The sequence below is a fragment of the Tenrec ecaudatus genome, chromosome 6 (genome assembly GCF_050624435.1).
Source record: "Tenrec ecaudatus isolate mTenEca1 chromosome 6, mTenEca1.hap1, whole genome shotgun sequence".
Taxonomy (NCBI): Eukaryota; Metazoa; Chordata; class Mammalia; order Afrosoricida; family Tenrecidae; genus Tenrec; species Tenrec ecaudatus.
The window spans coordinates 95983885-96000603 of record NC_134535.1 but is presented as its reverse complement, the minus strand read 5'-3'; the positions used below and the strand labels follow the sequence as shown (position 1 = coordinate 96000603).

Sequence of the window (16719 nt, the reverse complement as noted above, 5' to 3'; positions counted from 1 at the left end):
GCCGGGCACCATCAGCTTTCTTCACCACATTTACTTGTTCACCCATGTTGGCTCCAGCTGTTGTGTCGGGAGAGTGAGCATCATAGAGTTCCGATTTAATAAAAGAAGGTATTCATGCATAGAGGGAGTGTTTGAGTAGAGGCCCAAGGTCCTTCTGCCACCTTAATACTTGACCTATAAATATAGACACAAAGATCTATTTCCCCAACCTCCTATATATATTTGCATGTACATGTCGTTGTCTAGACCTCCATGAATGCCCTTTGACTTCTAGCTCTTTCCTCCATCTCCCTTGACCTTCCTCCTGCCCTACTACCATGCTTCATTGCCACCTGGGCTAGAGTATACCTCTTCTCTAATCAACCTTACCCTTGATCATTTCCCACCAGGCCTGCCACTCCCCCTTCTCTACCCTTTGGGGTCCCATGTTTTTCCCTTGTCCCTGGGTTTGTTAACACCACTTCCTTACTCCCCCTACCCCCCACCCCAAGTCCCCCCGGAACTGTCGGTCCCGTTGTTTTTCCTCCAGATAGTTCATCCAGCCTGTCCTATTCAGACAGACCTGTGGAGTCACTAACATGCACGAAAACTAGACAGAGGAACACAAAGCAACAGTATATAACCGGACAACAAAACAACCAAAACAAACCACTGAAAAAGAACAGAACAAAACAGTTCACAAGAGAAAAGCTTGTAGTTAGTTCAGGGATCTTTGCTGGCCCTTAGGAGCGTTTTCCAGTCCAGTCTGTTGGGGCACCACGCCCTGGCCCCAAAGTCCACTTTCAGCATTCCCTGGGGACCTTGCCACTCCATTCCCTTGCTGTTCCGCTGCACTCCCCCAGTGCATTGCCTCGGTGTGGTGGGATCAGGTCAGGTGCAATTCCCACACTGTGTCTCCGGTGCTGTCCCCTGTATCGCCCTTAGTCACTGAGGGGCATCATGTCTCATAGTAGGGCCAGCCATGTTGTTCTCTCTGTGGACTGGCTGCTCTACTCAGGAACATCATCATCACGGCCTGGTGGGCCAGGCTGTGCTCCACTCTCTCCTCCTGCCCCTACATCTGCTCCCGTGTGCTCTGGTCAAATATGACCATCTCCCATAGCTGCAGGGTCAATGTCGTCCTTTGGAACAAGTTCTTTTCGGGGGAGGGGCAGGAATCCACTTAATTTATGGTGCTGGGGCCTGCCTCCCAGACCTCTCCACCGGTTCCGTCCTCCACGCCGGGATAATGCATTCACACCTTGCGACACTGGGTTGAAGTCTGGTCCCACTTTCCCTGTGGAGATATAAACAATACCCTCCCCTTGGGTGGATTAATGCCCCATTTCTGTCATGCTGATTGTACTTACCTCAGGGGACTCATGTTGTACCTGTCCCTTTGGGACTGGCTTACCTCGCTTAGCATAATTCCTTCCAGCTCTTCCCATGAAATAACGTGTTTCATGTGCTCATCGGTGCTTTTCAATGCTGCATAATACTCCATTGTGTGTATGTGCCAAAGTTTGCTAATCCACTCGTCTATCGATGGAAACTTAGGCTGTTTCCAAGTCTTTGCTATTGTGAATTGTGCCGCAATAAACATTGGAGCGCATATGACTGGTCGTGTTTTATTTGCTGCTTCAACCGGGTATATGCCCAGTAGAGGGATGGCTGGGTCGTAAGGTAGATCGATTTCCATTTTCTTTAGGTATCGCCAGATTGCTTTCCACAGTGTCTGTACAAATCTGCACGACCACCAGCAGTGGAGGAGGGTTCCTATTTCACCACAGCCCCTCCAACACTTGTTGCTCTCTGATTTACTGATCTGGGCTAGCCTCAGGGGTGTTAGGTGGTATCTCATGGTTGTTTTGATTTGCATTTCTCTTATGGCAAGGGACTTCGAGCACTTTCTCATATATTTATTGGCCATATTGATCTCCTCTCTAGTGAAAGTTCTTCTCATTTCTTTTGCCCACTTCCTTAGGGGGTTAACTGTTTTCCTCTTTTTGCAGGTCATGATGGTGTTGTAGATTTTAGTAATGAGCCCTTTGTCTGACGTGTCATTACTAAAAATCTTCTCCCAGTCTGTGGGTTGCCTTGTCACCCTCTTGGCAAAGTCTTTCGAGGTGCACAGGTGTTTTATTCTTATTAGATCCCATTTGTCGATTTCCAGATCACCTGTGTGTGTCCCCTTCCCTGTTGCAGTGAGCCTATGTGCTCCCTGGGCCAGTGCTCTGAGATTAGTCCCGATTCCTTCCTTAATGGTCCTGATGGTTTGGGGTTTGACTTCTAGATCTGTGATCCACCTTGAGTGTATTCTTGTGCATGGGGTGAGGTAGACGTCTTGTTTCAACTTTCTACATGTGGATATCCATTGTTTCCAGCACCACTTATTAAAGAGGGCATCTGCTTCCCACTTGACGTTTTTGGGGCCCTTGTCGAAGATCAGTTGTCTATATGCTGATGATTTTACTCCTGGGCTTTCTATTCTTTTCCACTGGTCTGAGTGTCTATCATTGTGCCAGTACCATGCTGTTTTGACCACTGTAGCTGTGTAGTAGGCATTAAAATCAGGCAGGGCGAGTCCTCCAATTGTGTCCTTCTTCTTGAGGAGTTCTCTGCTAATTCTGGGTTTCTTCCCTCTCCATATGAAGTTGGTGGTCAGTTTTTCCAATTCTTTGAAGAAGGTTGATGGTAATTGGATTGGTATAGCATTGAACTTGTAGAGTGCTTTAGGAAGAACTGTCATCTTTACTATGTTCAGCCTACCTAACCATGAGCAGGGGAGCTTCATCCATTTGTGAAGGTCACTTTTGGTTTCCTGTAATAGGGTTTTATAATTATGCTTATATAGGTCTTTAGTATTTTTTGTTAAGTATATTCCTAGGTATTTCAGTTTGTTCTTGGCTACTGTGAAGGGTACTTCCCTCTTAATCGCCTCTTCCATGGCCCTGTCCGATGTGTATAGAAACCCTACCGACTTCTGTTTATTGATCTTGTATCCTGCTACCCTTCCGTATTCCTCTATTGCTGTAAGTATTCCAACTGTGGAGTTTTGGGGGTCTTCAATGTATAGGATCATGTCATCTGCAAATAACGATAGTTTCACCTCCTCCTCTCCCAACTGGATCCCTTTGATGTCCTTCCGCTGTCTTATGTTGTTAGCCAGAACCTCCAAAACGATATTGAATAGAAGAGGGGACAGGGGGCATCCTTGTCTTGTACCCTTTTTCAGTGGTATTGTTCTTGTCTTTTCTCCATTGACTATGATGTTGGCTGTTGGTCTTTCATAGATAGCTTGTATGAGCTTGAGGAACTTACCTTCCAATCCTATCTTCATGAGTGTTTTGATTAGGAATGGATGCTGGATGTTGTCAAATGCTTTTTCTGCATCTATGGATATTATCATATGGTTTTTATCCTTTTTCTTCTCGATGTGGTGTATGATATTGATGGATTTTCGGGTGTTAAACCATCCCTGCATCGCTGGGATGAATCCTACTTGGTCGTGGTGAATGATATGTTTGATGTTCCTTTGTATTCTATTGGCCAATATTTTGTTAAGGATTTTTGCATCTATGTTCATTAGAGATATTGGTCTATAATTCTCTACACTTGTGGGGTCTTTTCCCTGTTTGGGTATCAAAGTAATGCTGGCTTCGTAAAATGAGTTTGGGAGCTTGCCGTTCTTTTCTATGTTCTGGAATACTTTGTGGAGGATCGGTGTCAGCTCTTCCCTGAATGTTTGGTAAAATTCTGCTGTGTAGCCATCTGGCCCTGGGGCCTTTTTCCTTGGTAGGTTTTTGATGACACTCTCTATTTCTTCCTTTGCTATGGGTTTGTTGAGGTTCTTGATCTCTGTCTCAGATAATCTAGGGATAGATTGTTTTTCTAAATATTTATCCATGTCTTCCAGGTTTCTGAATTCATTAGAATACAAACCTTCATAGTACTTTGTGATTATCCTTTTTATCTCATTGGGGTCTGTTGTTATTGCCCCCGATTCATCTCTTATCCTGGCTATTGATGATTGTTCCTTTCTATCTTTGGTAAGCTTTGCCAGGGGAGTATCAATTTTATTAATTCGTTCATAAAACCAGCTTCTAGTTGCGTTAATCCTTTGCATTGTTCTTTTGTCTTCCCACTGGTTTAACTCCGCCCTGATTTTTATTATTTCTTTTCTCTTGCTATTGGAGGGGTAGTTCTGTTGACTCTGTTCTAGTTGTTGGAGGTTTTGTGTTAACATATCTGTCATACGCCTTTCTTCTTTTTTCATGTATGCATTCAGTGATATCAAGCTACCTCTGATAACTGCCTTTGCAGTGTCCCATAAGTTTTGATATGTTGTATGCTCGTTCTCATTAGTTTCTAGAAATTTCCTGATATCCTCTCTGATCTGGACCTTAACCCATTCATGTCGCAGGAGATCGTTGTTTATTCTCCAATTGGTGACCCTTGCTTTTCTGGGTGCCCTCCTATTAATCTCCAGCTTTATGGCATGGTGGTCTGAGAAAGACGTCTGGATAATATCTATGTGTTTGAATTTACTCAGGCTGGCCTTGTGCCCCAGCATGTGATCTATTCTTGAGAAAGATCCGTGTGGATTGGAGAAGAATGTGAAACCTTTTGCTTTTGGATGAAAGGCTCTATAGATGTCTATCAGGCCCTGTTGCCTAATTACATTGTTTAGCTCTCTGGCCTCTTTGCTGAGCTTCTTTCCCTGTGACCTGTCTTTCTCTGATAGTGGAGTGTTGAAGTCCCCCACTATTATTGTTGTTTCCGTGATTTCTTCTGTCATTTTTTTAATAGTTTGTTTGACGAAATTTGCCGCACCATTATTAGGTGCGTAAATATTCAGTATGCTTATTGCTTCCTGGTTTACTGAGCCTTTGAGCATTATGTAATGTCCCTCTTTGTCTCTTTTTATGTTTTGGATCTTGAGATCCATTTTGTCGGAGATTAAGATAGCCACTCCTGCCTTCCTGGAGTTACCATTTGCTTGGTAAACTTTCTTCCAGCCCTTTATTCTCAGCATATGCTTGTCTGCTTGCTTAAGGTGTGTCTCTTGCAGGCAGCAGATTGATGGGTTATGTTTTCTAATCCAGTCCTCCAGCCTCTTTCTTTTAACATATGAATTGAGCCCATTTGTATTCAAAGTGATTATTACAATCTCTGGCTTCATGGTTGCCATATTCTGTTTTGTGTTTTGGGTCTTTGCCTATCTTCCTTCATATCAGTGTACTGCGTTTGAGTGGAGGGTTTCTATCCTGTCCTCTTTTCCATCTGAGACCGTGTTGTCCTGGTACGTGTTGCTGGCATGTTGGCTTCTAGATGGAGATGGGCTATATGGTGGTCTCCTGGAGGTTCTAGTTGGAGCTTGATCTTCTGGCCATAGTGAGTCAGCCAGTATGTTCTGCAGGGTCGGGTGACTTGCAGTATATTTTTTGAGTTCTTCCTTGTCCTGGAAGACCCTTATCTTACCCTCTATCTTAATGGATAACTTGGCAGGGTATAGGATTCTGGGGGAGGCATTTTTATCTTTCAGAATTTGGAAGATGCTGCTCCATTCTCTCCTCCTCTTCATGGTTTCAGCTGATAAGTCTGAGCATACCCTTACCTGCGCTCCTTTGTATGTGACTGTCTTCCTTTCTCTTGATGCTCGAAGAATTTTCTCTTTTTCCTCTAAGTTGGATAATTTTACAATTATATGCCTTGGCGTGTTCTTCTTGGTGTTTAGCTTAGCCGGCGTCCTCTCTGCTTCCTGTATGAGAGTCGGATTCTCCTTTGTTAGGTTGGGGAAATTTTCTTCCAGGAATTCCTTTGCTATCTTGGCGGTCGATTTTTGTGTTATGTTGTGTTCCGGTAGACCGATTATTCGAATATTATTCCTCTTCATAGCATCTGTCATTGATCTCAGGCTGTCTTCTGTTTCTTTAATTTTCCTATCTGATTGTTTTTCTCGCTTGCTTCGTTTGGTTTGAGCGTCCTCGAGTTCACTGATACGGTTCTCAGCCTCCTCAAGCCTAGATATAGCTTCTGTGACCTTTTGTGTGGCCTCTGCTACCTCCTCTGTTAGTTTCTGCAGTTCCTTTTGGTGGATAGTATTCATCCCCTCTATTGTGGACTTCATCCCCTCTATTGTGCATTTCATCCCTTCTATCGTTGCATCCTTATTTTGGTTTGCTTCTCTTAGCTCCTGTATTACTGCAAGCAGAGTTCTGAAGATTTCCTTTTGTGGCTGATCTATATCTGTTTCTTCTATGAGTGACGTTAGGTCTGTTAAAGTGCCTCGTTTTTCTGATTTTTTTGTTGGGAGTGATGTGGTCTGTTGATTTTTCTTTGATCCTTTAATAGGCCCCATGCTTCTGGGAGACAGGAGTAACCTTATTGTGTGGAGGCTCAGGCCACTGTGCCGTCTCCTGGGGTGGCTGGGGCGGGCTGCGGCAGGCTTAGGGCTGGCACTGGGGACCCAACAGGGCCCCAGGTGGTGAGAGCTGGCTGGAGCTCACTGACGGCTCCTCAGGGACTGCAAAGTCTAGACCCAGGCTCCACTGCAGGTGGAGTGTTTGATCTGCCCGGGCTGTGAGTGGGCGCGGAGAGGCCCCTTGGATAGCTGCACAGGCAGCTGCGGGACACTGCAGGGAACAGTGGTGTTCGCTCTCCGCCCTTTTGGCGCGAAACCGCGGGGGGTAATGGCGCCGGCAAAGGAGGCTTGGCGCGAAACCGCAGGGGGCAATGGCGCCCTTCTTCTGCTCAGGCTCAGAGTCGCGGCTGCCGGGGTCCCCTCAGCACCCTGGGGAGGGCACCTACTCTTGTGCCTTGCGCAGGGGGGGGCCCTTGGTGAGCAGACTCAGCAGCGCGGGGTGCGGCGCTCCGCGGAAGCTCAGGGTCCGGGACAGGCGCGGGTTGGGCTATGGCTCCTGTTGGCGGGAAGTGCTCAGCGCAGGGTCCCCGCCAGGAGTGGAGCTGGCGCTAGGCTGCCAGGGGCTGGCGGGGGCGGGCGGGGGTGGGAGGCCAGCGCACGGAGGGCAGGTGGAGAGGTCCGTGGCAGCGGTGCGGGTGGATGGTCCCCCGTGGGGGTCGCCAGACAACCCGCGGGTCCGCTCCCCTGAGCTTGGATGAATGGAGGGAGGGACGTGGGCCCGAGGGCAGATCGCTGCCCTGCGGGGAGAGGGGAACTGCGGGAGAGGAAAGCTTCTCTCCCAGTGGAGATCCGCGTATGGGGAGTGGGGAGTGGGCCGCTGGAGTAGGCAGGGCAGGCAAGTGGCTCTGGGCTGGCGTCCTTTTGGGGATGGAGCCTAAGCCGGTCGCCAGTGAGCTCACGGCAGCTTAGTGGCCAGAGATGTCCCACTAGTCCGGTCCTCTTTGACCTAGACCCCTGCTCCGGACAAATACGTGGGGTAGGACTGGGGTGCTGTCCCAGGGGGATATTTCACTCACCAGACTCTTACTATTCAGCTACCTGGTCGCCAATCCCGCTTTGTTTGGAGGAGCTCTCAGAGTATGCGGGTGTCCCTGTCGGCCATCTTCCCGAGACTCTGAACGGTTTTCTACTTGTCTCAACGTCTGGTGCCAATACCCAAGTCGCCTTGTTCTTGAACTCGTCTTGTTTCCTAAGAGATCTGTACATTCGCTCTTGTCTCACTTTGTTCTCTGATTAGTAGTCATTATGATCTGTTGAAACATAAATTGAATCACGTTATTTCCATGTTTAATTATTCAACGGATTCCAAAGTTACTTTAGAATCTAAACTCTATAGTGAGACCTTCAGGCTCTGTGTAGCCTGATCCCTGGCTGCATTGCTGTTTTCTAATAGTGTCATTCTCTCTTGCTCACCATGCTCCATACTGATGGTTTACTTTCCTTAGTGTGCCATTCTGATTTTGCTTTTCAGGAATTTTATATATTGTTTCCTTTTCCTGGAATATTTTACTGTATATGATTATTTTTCTTTAAATTTCAGTTTATATATCACTTCTTCAAAGGGCCCCCTTTTGTTTCCTGAATCTGAATTAGACTTCTTTATTACGTAACCCAAGGAGCTCTGGTGGTATAGTGGTTTGCATTGGGCTGCTAACCACAAGTCAAAGTTCAAACCCACCATCTGCTCGTGACTCTGTTCCCATTAAGATATACAGCCTTAGAAACTCAGAGCGACAGTTCTACTTTATCCTATAGTGTTGCTTTGAATAATGTTAGCCTCAACAGCAGTAGGTCGGTGGAGCTTTCATGTCAAAATGGGTAAAGTGCTCAACTGCTAAGCAAAGGTTATGGTTAGAACCCACAGCCCATTCCATGTGAGAAGGATGTGGCAGTCTGATTGACAGCCTGGGAAATACAATGGGCCAGTTGTACTCTGGCCTTACAGTGTTCTTATGAGTCAAAATTAACTTGGCAATAATGGTTTGGTATGGCTTGATGTTACCCTCACAAAGTACCTCCATTAACTTTTTCTTTAGACCAGTCTTCTCAGTATTATGAACATGTATGTGCAAGATTATTAGATTAATGTAATTTCCCCATACTAGGATGTGTGCTCTAAGAGGCAGTGACTCTCCATGTTTCACTCACATTGCAAATGATCAATAAATAAATTTCTCTCTTAAATAAAGAAGTACATTAAACTTACTTTTTCCAATTAATGCTCAGCCAGCTTTAGTATAATTTCTTGGATTATTCTTTTGTTTTAATACCAATAAGCTATGGTCTATGCCTTATTTTAGTTTTTTTATAGTTTGTTTTCTATTAACTTGAAAAATAAATGAGATTATCGTATATGAAATTTTAAGATATGGAATATTTGTGATATATAAGATAAATTTTTCATGAGGTTGAAAAATTAAGGCGAAAGATTGAAATCCAACCTATTCTGAAACTTTTAACTTTCAGGTAATATTTAGTTGAGATATTTATTGCTATGGTGGATTGGATGTTCTATTAGCAAATAGTCTCGTTAGGTATTTATATGGTATATTTTCCATGAAACTTGGCCCATAAAAAGTGTACAAGGGAAAGTAAAAAAGTTGCTAATGGAGTCCTTTTTATACATACCTGAGTGTATTACATAGAAAATGTATTTCAGCTCGTCTCTGCAATCAGTGGATGGCAGCTGACAGGTTCGCTCAGTAACACACATGTACTGCTTTTGTCAGGTGCCTTACAAATGTGTCCAATCTAATCTGTGGTTTTCAAGAGGATCTATGAGACCAATTTACAGTCACAGCAGAGGAAGAAGCTCGGGTTTTAAAAATAATATTGATAAGTTTTCTGGAAGGTTACAGGTCAATCACAGGGTCTTATTAAGATAATTATAAACTACACTGGTAAGAAAAGGCCAGAAAATTTGTCCTGAGAATGTTTTCCCATCATGACAATTCACTGTTGATTCTTTGAGGGCCGCCAGGCTGTCTGATGAGGATTTGTTGTGGAAAACTTACTCCATCCGTCGTACAGCCTGATGCTGGTTCTTTAGACTTTGTTCCCGTAACTCAAAGAACACCCACAAGGATTTGTTCCCTCACAGATGTCAGAACCTACATTGTAAAGGAGTGTGAATCGGAGATTGCAGAATTATGGGGGGGAAAGATTCAAGAGATGAAGACACTGTCTTCTCAAATTTATAAGTCTAGATGCAAGATACATAAGGAAATTGTAGTGTCACATTTTTATATTTCTGTTTAATAAAGGTTTCTGTGATTTTTTTTAGTAATACATTTTACTTACCCTTATAGAATCAGTCTTCTTTGAATGATTGGGGCAATAAATGAATGATAGAATACGTTCTTTGTCTTAGCTATGCCTTTTAAAGTGTCCTCATGCTTCTATTCTTTTTAAATGTTTGCAGAGTGTGTTGCGTATATTTTCTTCTTTGTGGACAGGGAAGGGGATAATGAAGTCTTTTATTAGAGAGACATGTACAGTAAGAAGACCTTATCCCTAATAACTTGAATTTAAAAAATGAAGACTAATATTATTTTTCTTAAAAAAAATCTATAATCTCCAGGGAGTTAGTAGGTTGCAATTCATAGGTTCTTAGATAATTTATCTGCTTTGATTTATCACAATCTCTTCTGTATTTAGAAATTTTCTCATATGGTTTTTAAGAATACCTACTTTTATGTTTTAGGGCAAATTTTAAAATTTTAAGTGTTACTTATAGCAAAATTATTAAATTTCTTTTAGCCGTCTGAAGATGAAGATCAAATATTAAAGAAAAGTGAAGATTCAGATAGAAGATTCATTAAAACCAAAGAAACAACTAATAATACTTATGCAAACAGGATGTTAAATTTTCCATATGACAGGATTATTAAAGACAATGACAATATTCACAAACAGAGTGAATTTTCTCATCAGTTCTCAATTAAAATTGGTACAGATCAGCCTTCACACACCCAGAGTAACTCTGAATACACATTGCAAAGGCCAGCCAGGAATAACTGCCTTCTGCAGGTTGTAAAATGTGATGCTTGGGTACAAACAGAGAGTCGTCATATCATGGAAGAAAAATTAGATGCTGCCATACAGTGTGATATAATTTCAAAATGTAAATGTAGAAATGATGCAGCTTCTCTCTGTAACATTGAAAACTGCACTGAAAATACTCAGACCGGTACCACTGGAGGGCAGGACACCCTTAAGAACAACTGAGATTCTAAAATCTCCGCCTGGATTTTTATATTTCACTTGGCCTAGGAAGGCACTCGTATTAGTTTATACTTCTACTAACCAAGTAAGGAATGATAAAGTTGTAGCTAAGCATAGGCAAAGGAATTTATGGTTTATTTTGAAGTTTTATTTTTATTACTTTATGCACTTAGTTTTTTACATAGGCATTTATGAATAGGTTTAGTATATTTTCAAGTTTTAGGAAGTAAATGTACCAACTAGTCTTATGGTGGTTATTAATTGTATTATTAAATGGAGTAAGATATGTTTGCTTGCTTTCTTAATTACTGCATTGAAAAATTTGTACAGTTCTATCGCTAGCAAAAAATGTTCTTTCAAAATTTTAAACCAGAAAGTAATACTAAATAATATAAAATACATTTTGTAATTATTTATTCAAATATTATACTCATTTAGAACATGCATAGCATTAATATTTAGATAAGATGTATTTTCTATTTTGCTTGTATTTTTTGGAGACTTGTATTAATTCAGAGGAAAAATGTGTTTCTATCCAGGATTAAAACAATGTTTTAATTGTTCAAAATTTGAAAATTAATTTTTGTTTATTTTACTGTTAAGATTCTTTTTATAAACATATCAGAAGCTACATTTTGTAAAACATGGCTTTATTTCCAAGAAAATATTAATAATTTTCAGGATTACTTTAAATGTTAATACTATGAAAATGACATTGGTATGAATATATTTCACAGTGTACAGCAGGAAGCATTTTGATCTCTAACTGGACCAAAAAATAATTAGGGTTTTTTTTCTGCCCTTAAGTAAAAAGTTTACTAGATACTGCATTTTTTCTACATACATACATATCACTCAGTTGTATTTGTTGCAGAGGTGATTTGAGGCATAACAATTTAAAGCACCAACAATAATGTATGAACAATAGCATCTTCTGATTCTTAGCTGGCTTGAGGCCACCATTTTTGCTGTTTCAAAGACAATATGGCAAGCTTATAAATAACTTTCTTTTCATGTATTAGCCATCTTGTAAACGGATAATATAAACATCAAATGTACATTCATAGTCTTTCAGAAGATCAGAGCTCCTCCTTCATGTTGCATGGAAAGTATTCCATCATGGATTAATTCGAGCATTGTCTCATAAAAATCTGGTATATCATAAGTGAAGACCGATGTATGGAAAATGAAGACCCTGTACTTGAATTAGAGTAAATATGAGCTGTATGTCTCAAGTTGATTTCAGATATAAAAATGAATCAATTTTTCTTCAATACAAATCAAAATCTCAATATTGTAAGAAAATACATTACAAAAATCAGTAACTAATTCTGTTTTTATCAGTGCTGTAGCATGGCAGTTAAACTCAGTGTGGTGAAGAAGAATACTAGAACTTTTTAAATATAATGAATATAAAGGATATAAATATATTTGGAAAGGAAATTAAATGTATAAATTAAATTAGTTTTACAGATTTAAAAGTATGTCATATTTCTCCAAATACATAGTGCCACAGCCAGTGTTCAATGTGGACTGTCTTATTTAGAGCCACTGTAGTTAGCAGTGTAAATTAAAACTGCTCAGAATCATTAAACTTTCCATTTTGTTGCCCTTTCAAGTAACCAGGACTTAACTTCATACCCAGTGCTGTATATCTTAAAAGGCAAATGTGAAAAATCTATATTCACTACAGTTGCTTTTCTTTGCTTTTTACAAAATGGCTTCACCAAGAGAAAATCTACAACACTGTATTTGGAGTAACTTTTCAATCTTTTTGATGATCTGGGTTCTCTGTTTCATGGTTAACGATTTCACACCTTTTGCTACATTCACTACTTTAATCACATGTTCCTCCCCCAAATGGTGATAATGTTCACTTAGCTATGTTGTATATTCAGCCGCTACATAATACAAGCAGCGGCCTGATTTCAGCTTTCACAATTATTTCTTCCTTTATCTCTGTTATTAAAATGACCAGACGTCCCGCTTTTGGCGGGACAGTCCCAATTTTTAACAATTTGTCCCGCGTCCCGTAGTGTTTTAAAAAAGTCCCGATTTTTGGAAAGAATGCACGACAAGCTAGGGAACAGCGGGAGAACGACAGGAAGGGAACATACATAATACATACACCATTCAAACAGCTGCTGATTTGTTGCCCGTAGATGTGGAAAATATTGTTATTAAAATATATTTTTATTTCTATATATACACTCTGCACATTGAAATGCTTAAGGAATTTTGTGAAACTGAGCCAGTTGAATATCAGAAAATACTTGGATACAGTAAAACACGCTGGTTAGCTCTTTTGCCAACTGTTGAAAGAATTTTGAAAATACACGATCCTTTGAAATCCTACTTTTTATCACAGGATAAATGTCCTAGAATTTTAGAAGAGTTTTTTGAAAAAGAATCTTCAAAAATTTGGCTAGAATTTGTACACAATCAAGCAGCTCTTTGTCAAAATGCTATAAAACTTACTGAAGGTGACAAAGTTTTGGTAATCAAAGTAGCAAATGAAGTTAATAATTTAAAATTTCAGTGTCGAGTGGTTAGACAATAATTTTCTTTCGTTAACTATTCATAATAGTATAAGCCAGCTAGAAGAACAAGGTGCAATAAATTGTGAAGATATGAATCACGTTAAAAAGTTCTATAGTAATTGCATAGATTATTTAGAAGAGTGGACGGTACATTACAGTAACATTGAACATTTTCATTGGGTTACATTGAAACAAGAACTTAATTGGAATGATGTGCAAAAATAATTCGATCATATTACTCAAAATTTCCCATATAGTAATATTTTCAAAAATGATCTTTTTAATATATCATTATTAAAAATACATTGATAAGGAAAAGATTAAATCTTGGGCATCAGCAAAATCACAAGAGAGAACAAATGGTTAGAAATATTTCATTTTGAAAGAAACCATGTTCCATACAATAATGCACTAAAAATTGTGGAATACGCACTTTCCTTACCAGGAACTAATGCTGCAACTGAACAAGTTTTTTCTATGGTAAAGTAGAAATCACAGTTAAGTGTTGAGACTTTGAAAACCGTTTTATGTGTGAAATACAATTTAACAAGTTCTTGTGAAAAATTTCATGACCTTTTAAACGACAGCAAACTACTAAAAAAATCCACTCAAACAAGAAATATGCCAAAGAATAAAATGATACTATATGTAATTTTAATGTATTATATTTGTAAATTGAACTTAGGTTGATATTAAAAATATTACAATACTATTTTTGCATTCTATGAAAATTTTTGTTGCTCCATATAGACCAAATAATTAATCAAGAACCCCCCACCTCCACCCTACCCCAGTCTAGTGGTATCCCACTTTATCGATGTTAAAGTCTGGTCACCTTAGCTTAGACCAAAGACACCCTCTTGTGACTGAGGGGAGACACGATGTGTGACTCATTCTTAGACCATATGGGCTTTTTTTCCAAAATCAGAGTTTCAGTTCAACTACCAAGCAAAGTTACAAACACTAAGCAGATTATTTTCATCCTTTGGTCAAGTTAGGGAAAGTTCGAGCGTGGTGTCATCAGACAACCTGGGTATCACCGTCTATGCACTTGAATCGTCTCATAGTTTGCTGTTATGGGGAATCCAAATTAAGACGGGGACCAAAGCAAATGAATGAATTGTCTTTATAGGTGTTACTTCAGTGTTCACCTTTGCAAAGCTTTCTAATTTTACAATCCTCTTGTGCCAGATCCCCATTGCTGCCACCTACCAGTAACTCAAGTGGGTCTAGCAGCACCAATGTTCAAGAGAAATGTGTTTATCGAAATATCGCCAGTTGGATTAAGGGGAAAAGGGACAGCAAAAGATGAAAGGAAACCTTTGGATCTGTTTACCAATATTGGCTGGAAGTAGAATGAGAAGATCCCGTCGTGGGGAGTCCAGAATCACTATGTAAAAAGTCTTGTTCCCTCTGCAGTCTGCGTACTGGAGAGACACATGCCCAAGGAGCCTCAACTCTTCCAGCTTCAGCTGTTTTAGTCAAGGTCTCAGGTATGACAGTGAGCAAGCCTCCAAATGATCTCAGACTTCTAGTTTTAAACCTCCAAGCAGATACCACACAGAATAAGCACATGGCCCCTGCCAAGCTTTGTCTATTTTCAGTTTTATGAGCAAAATGTGTGTTATTGGTAACCATTATGGTTTGGGGGCTTTAATTACCCCCAAATTGATCATTGAAACATATTTTGGTACCTGGAAGTAAGGTTCTGCTATAACAACACTGACAAAAAAGGTGCTTTAGGATTGAGTGACAGTCTGGAACTGGAAAGACCCTTGAGAAGATTTCTAATTAAAGTTAAAAGAGCCTTGAAGATACTGTTTGTGGAAACCTGATAGCCCTCCAGGGAGCTGTCAAGGAGTGCCCAAAGGGAGCTAAGTTATTGGAAATGGGAAGAATGGAGACATTATTATGTAGTGATTGAAAAGTTACACAGCACTGTACCTGCATTAATGTGGAAAGTGGAAAATGTATCCAATGAGTTGGTGTATAAAATGATGGCCTTTTGTAGGAGAATGTTGCATATGCTATTTATGTAACATGCTTGTCCCTCATTGCCTATAATATATATGGTAAGATGTGAGTCTTAAGGAAAAAAAATAGAATGTCTGTAAATAAAGGAGCCAGAACTTGCTAAAATCTATTTTAGCCTCTTCACATGGCAGAGGATACTCAAATTAAGAAAAGGCATTTGGACAAGGAACAAATACAACACACAGGATACAGAACCAAGAGGAAAGCCAGGTGTGACTACCTTGTATAAGGACCTCAATGATCTGAGGTGGTGCTTCAATAAATCTTAAGCATTTTAAAGAGCATGCCTTACAGACTAATAGGGCATTTTCCTTTAACACTTATGTGGGCTAAAGGGAAGAAGGGTTTGTCTTGAATTTTGAGTGTGGCTTTGATCTAGGAAACCAAAAATGATTTAAAATGTAGAAATACTACCAGCTTGGGCTAAGAGAAGCAGAGATAGTATAACACGAAACAAGGTCTTTGGAATTGTAGGGTTTTAGCTGCTGCTGACATGAAGTAGGCCTGGAAAAACCACCTACTTAGCTTTACACATTTTTTTTTCCTATGGAAAAGATGATGGAGAAAGTGGAACCATGAGCCTTGAGGATAGTACTAAGACTTGGGGAAAATAATTCACAGGCAAGAAGATACATCCAAGGAACTGCCAGCTTGTGCCTATATGGATTTCAGATATTTTTATGGGCTATTGATTCCTGTCTTAGCAATTGGAAATCTGTAGTGACTATCCTATGCCTTTTCTATCGCTGAATATTGGTGTCACCTGTATAATTGTTTTGTTTTCGTTCGCCAGGACTTTAGATGGAAAGTAGCAGTATTTGAGATGCTGTTACTGGATTAATGGAATTTGAGGGGTTGCACCCATACTGGATGAGACCTTGGACTGAGAACCTCAGTTTAATTCCTTAACAGATGAGACTTGCAGGCGTGGAGGTTGTCTGGGAAGAAATATAGATACTTTGTGATCAGATGATGTGTTTGCAATTTCATGTAGTCCTTTTTTTTTTTTTTTAAACCAAAGATGAAGTCTTACTGCCCTTCTGTTGAGTGTGGAAACCCCAGTGACTTGCTTCTAATGAGCAGAAAGTGTTTGAAGTGTTGGTGAGTGACTTCTAAGGCTTTGTCTTAAGTGATAAGATTTTCAGTTGTGGCTCTCTTGTTTTTTAGAACATAGGCCTTTGGCGTCCTGAGTTGACATTAAGGAAGTCTGGATACCTTAAAGTCTCCACCTTAAAGGACCGTGAATTAAGTCCACATACAGAGAGATGCCCAAGGAGCCCCAGCTTTCCAGCCTTTGTGTCTTCCCCACTACAGGTCAGATGAATGAATGAGTGAACTGCCTCCATGCTGCCAAACAGTGGCAGCCGTCACTGAGAAGAATAGAAATAAGCTGTTTTCCACTGGACTTGCTCAGACTTCAGGTTTATGGTCAAATTATGGTCAAATGTGCTGTGTTTAGCCACTAAAACCATCAGAGTGTTTTTTCTTCTCTCATATACTCTATTCTCTTCACCACAT

General features: G+C 40.5%; 1 protein-coding gene across 1 annotated transcript in view; it reads left to right on the top strand.

The window, feature by feature from the left end:
* The window catches only part of REDIC1 (regulator of DNA class I crossover intermediates 1), a 79415-nt gene extending 68785 nt beyond the window's left edge, over window positions 1–10630 (top strand). The window contains exon 12 of the mRNA XM_075553314.1: window positions 10163–10630. Coding sequence (XP_075409429.1) covers window positions 10163–10630 — 468 coding nt within the window. The remainder of the gene's footprint in view (window positions 1–10162) is intronic.
* The last annotated feature ends 6089 nt before the right edge of the window (window positions 10631–16719 follow it).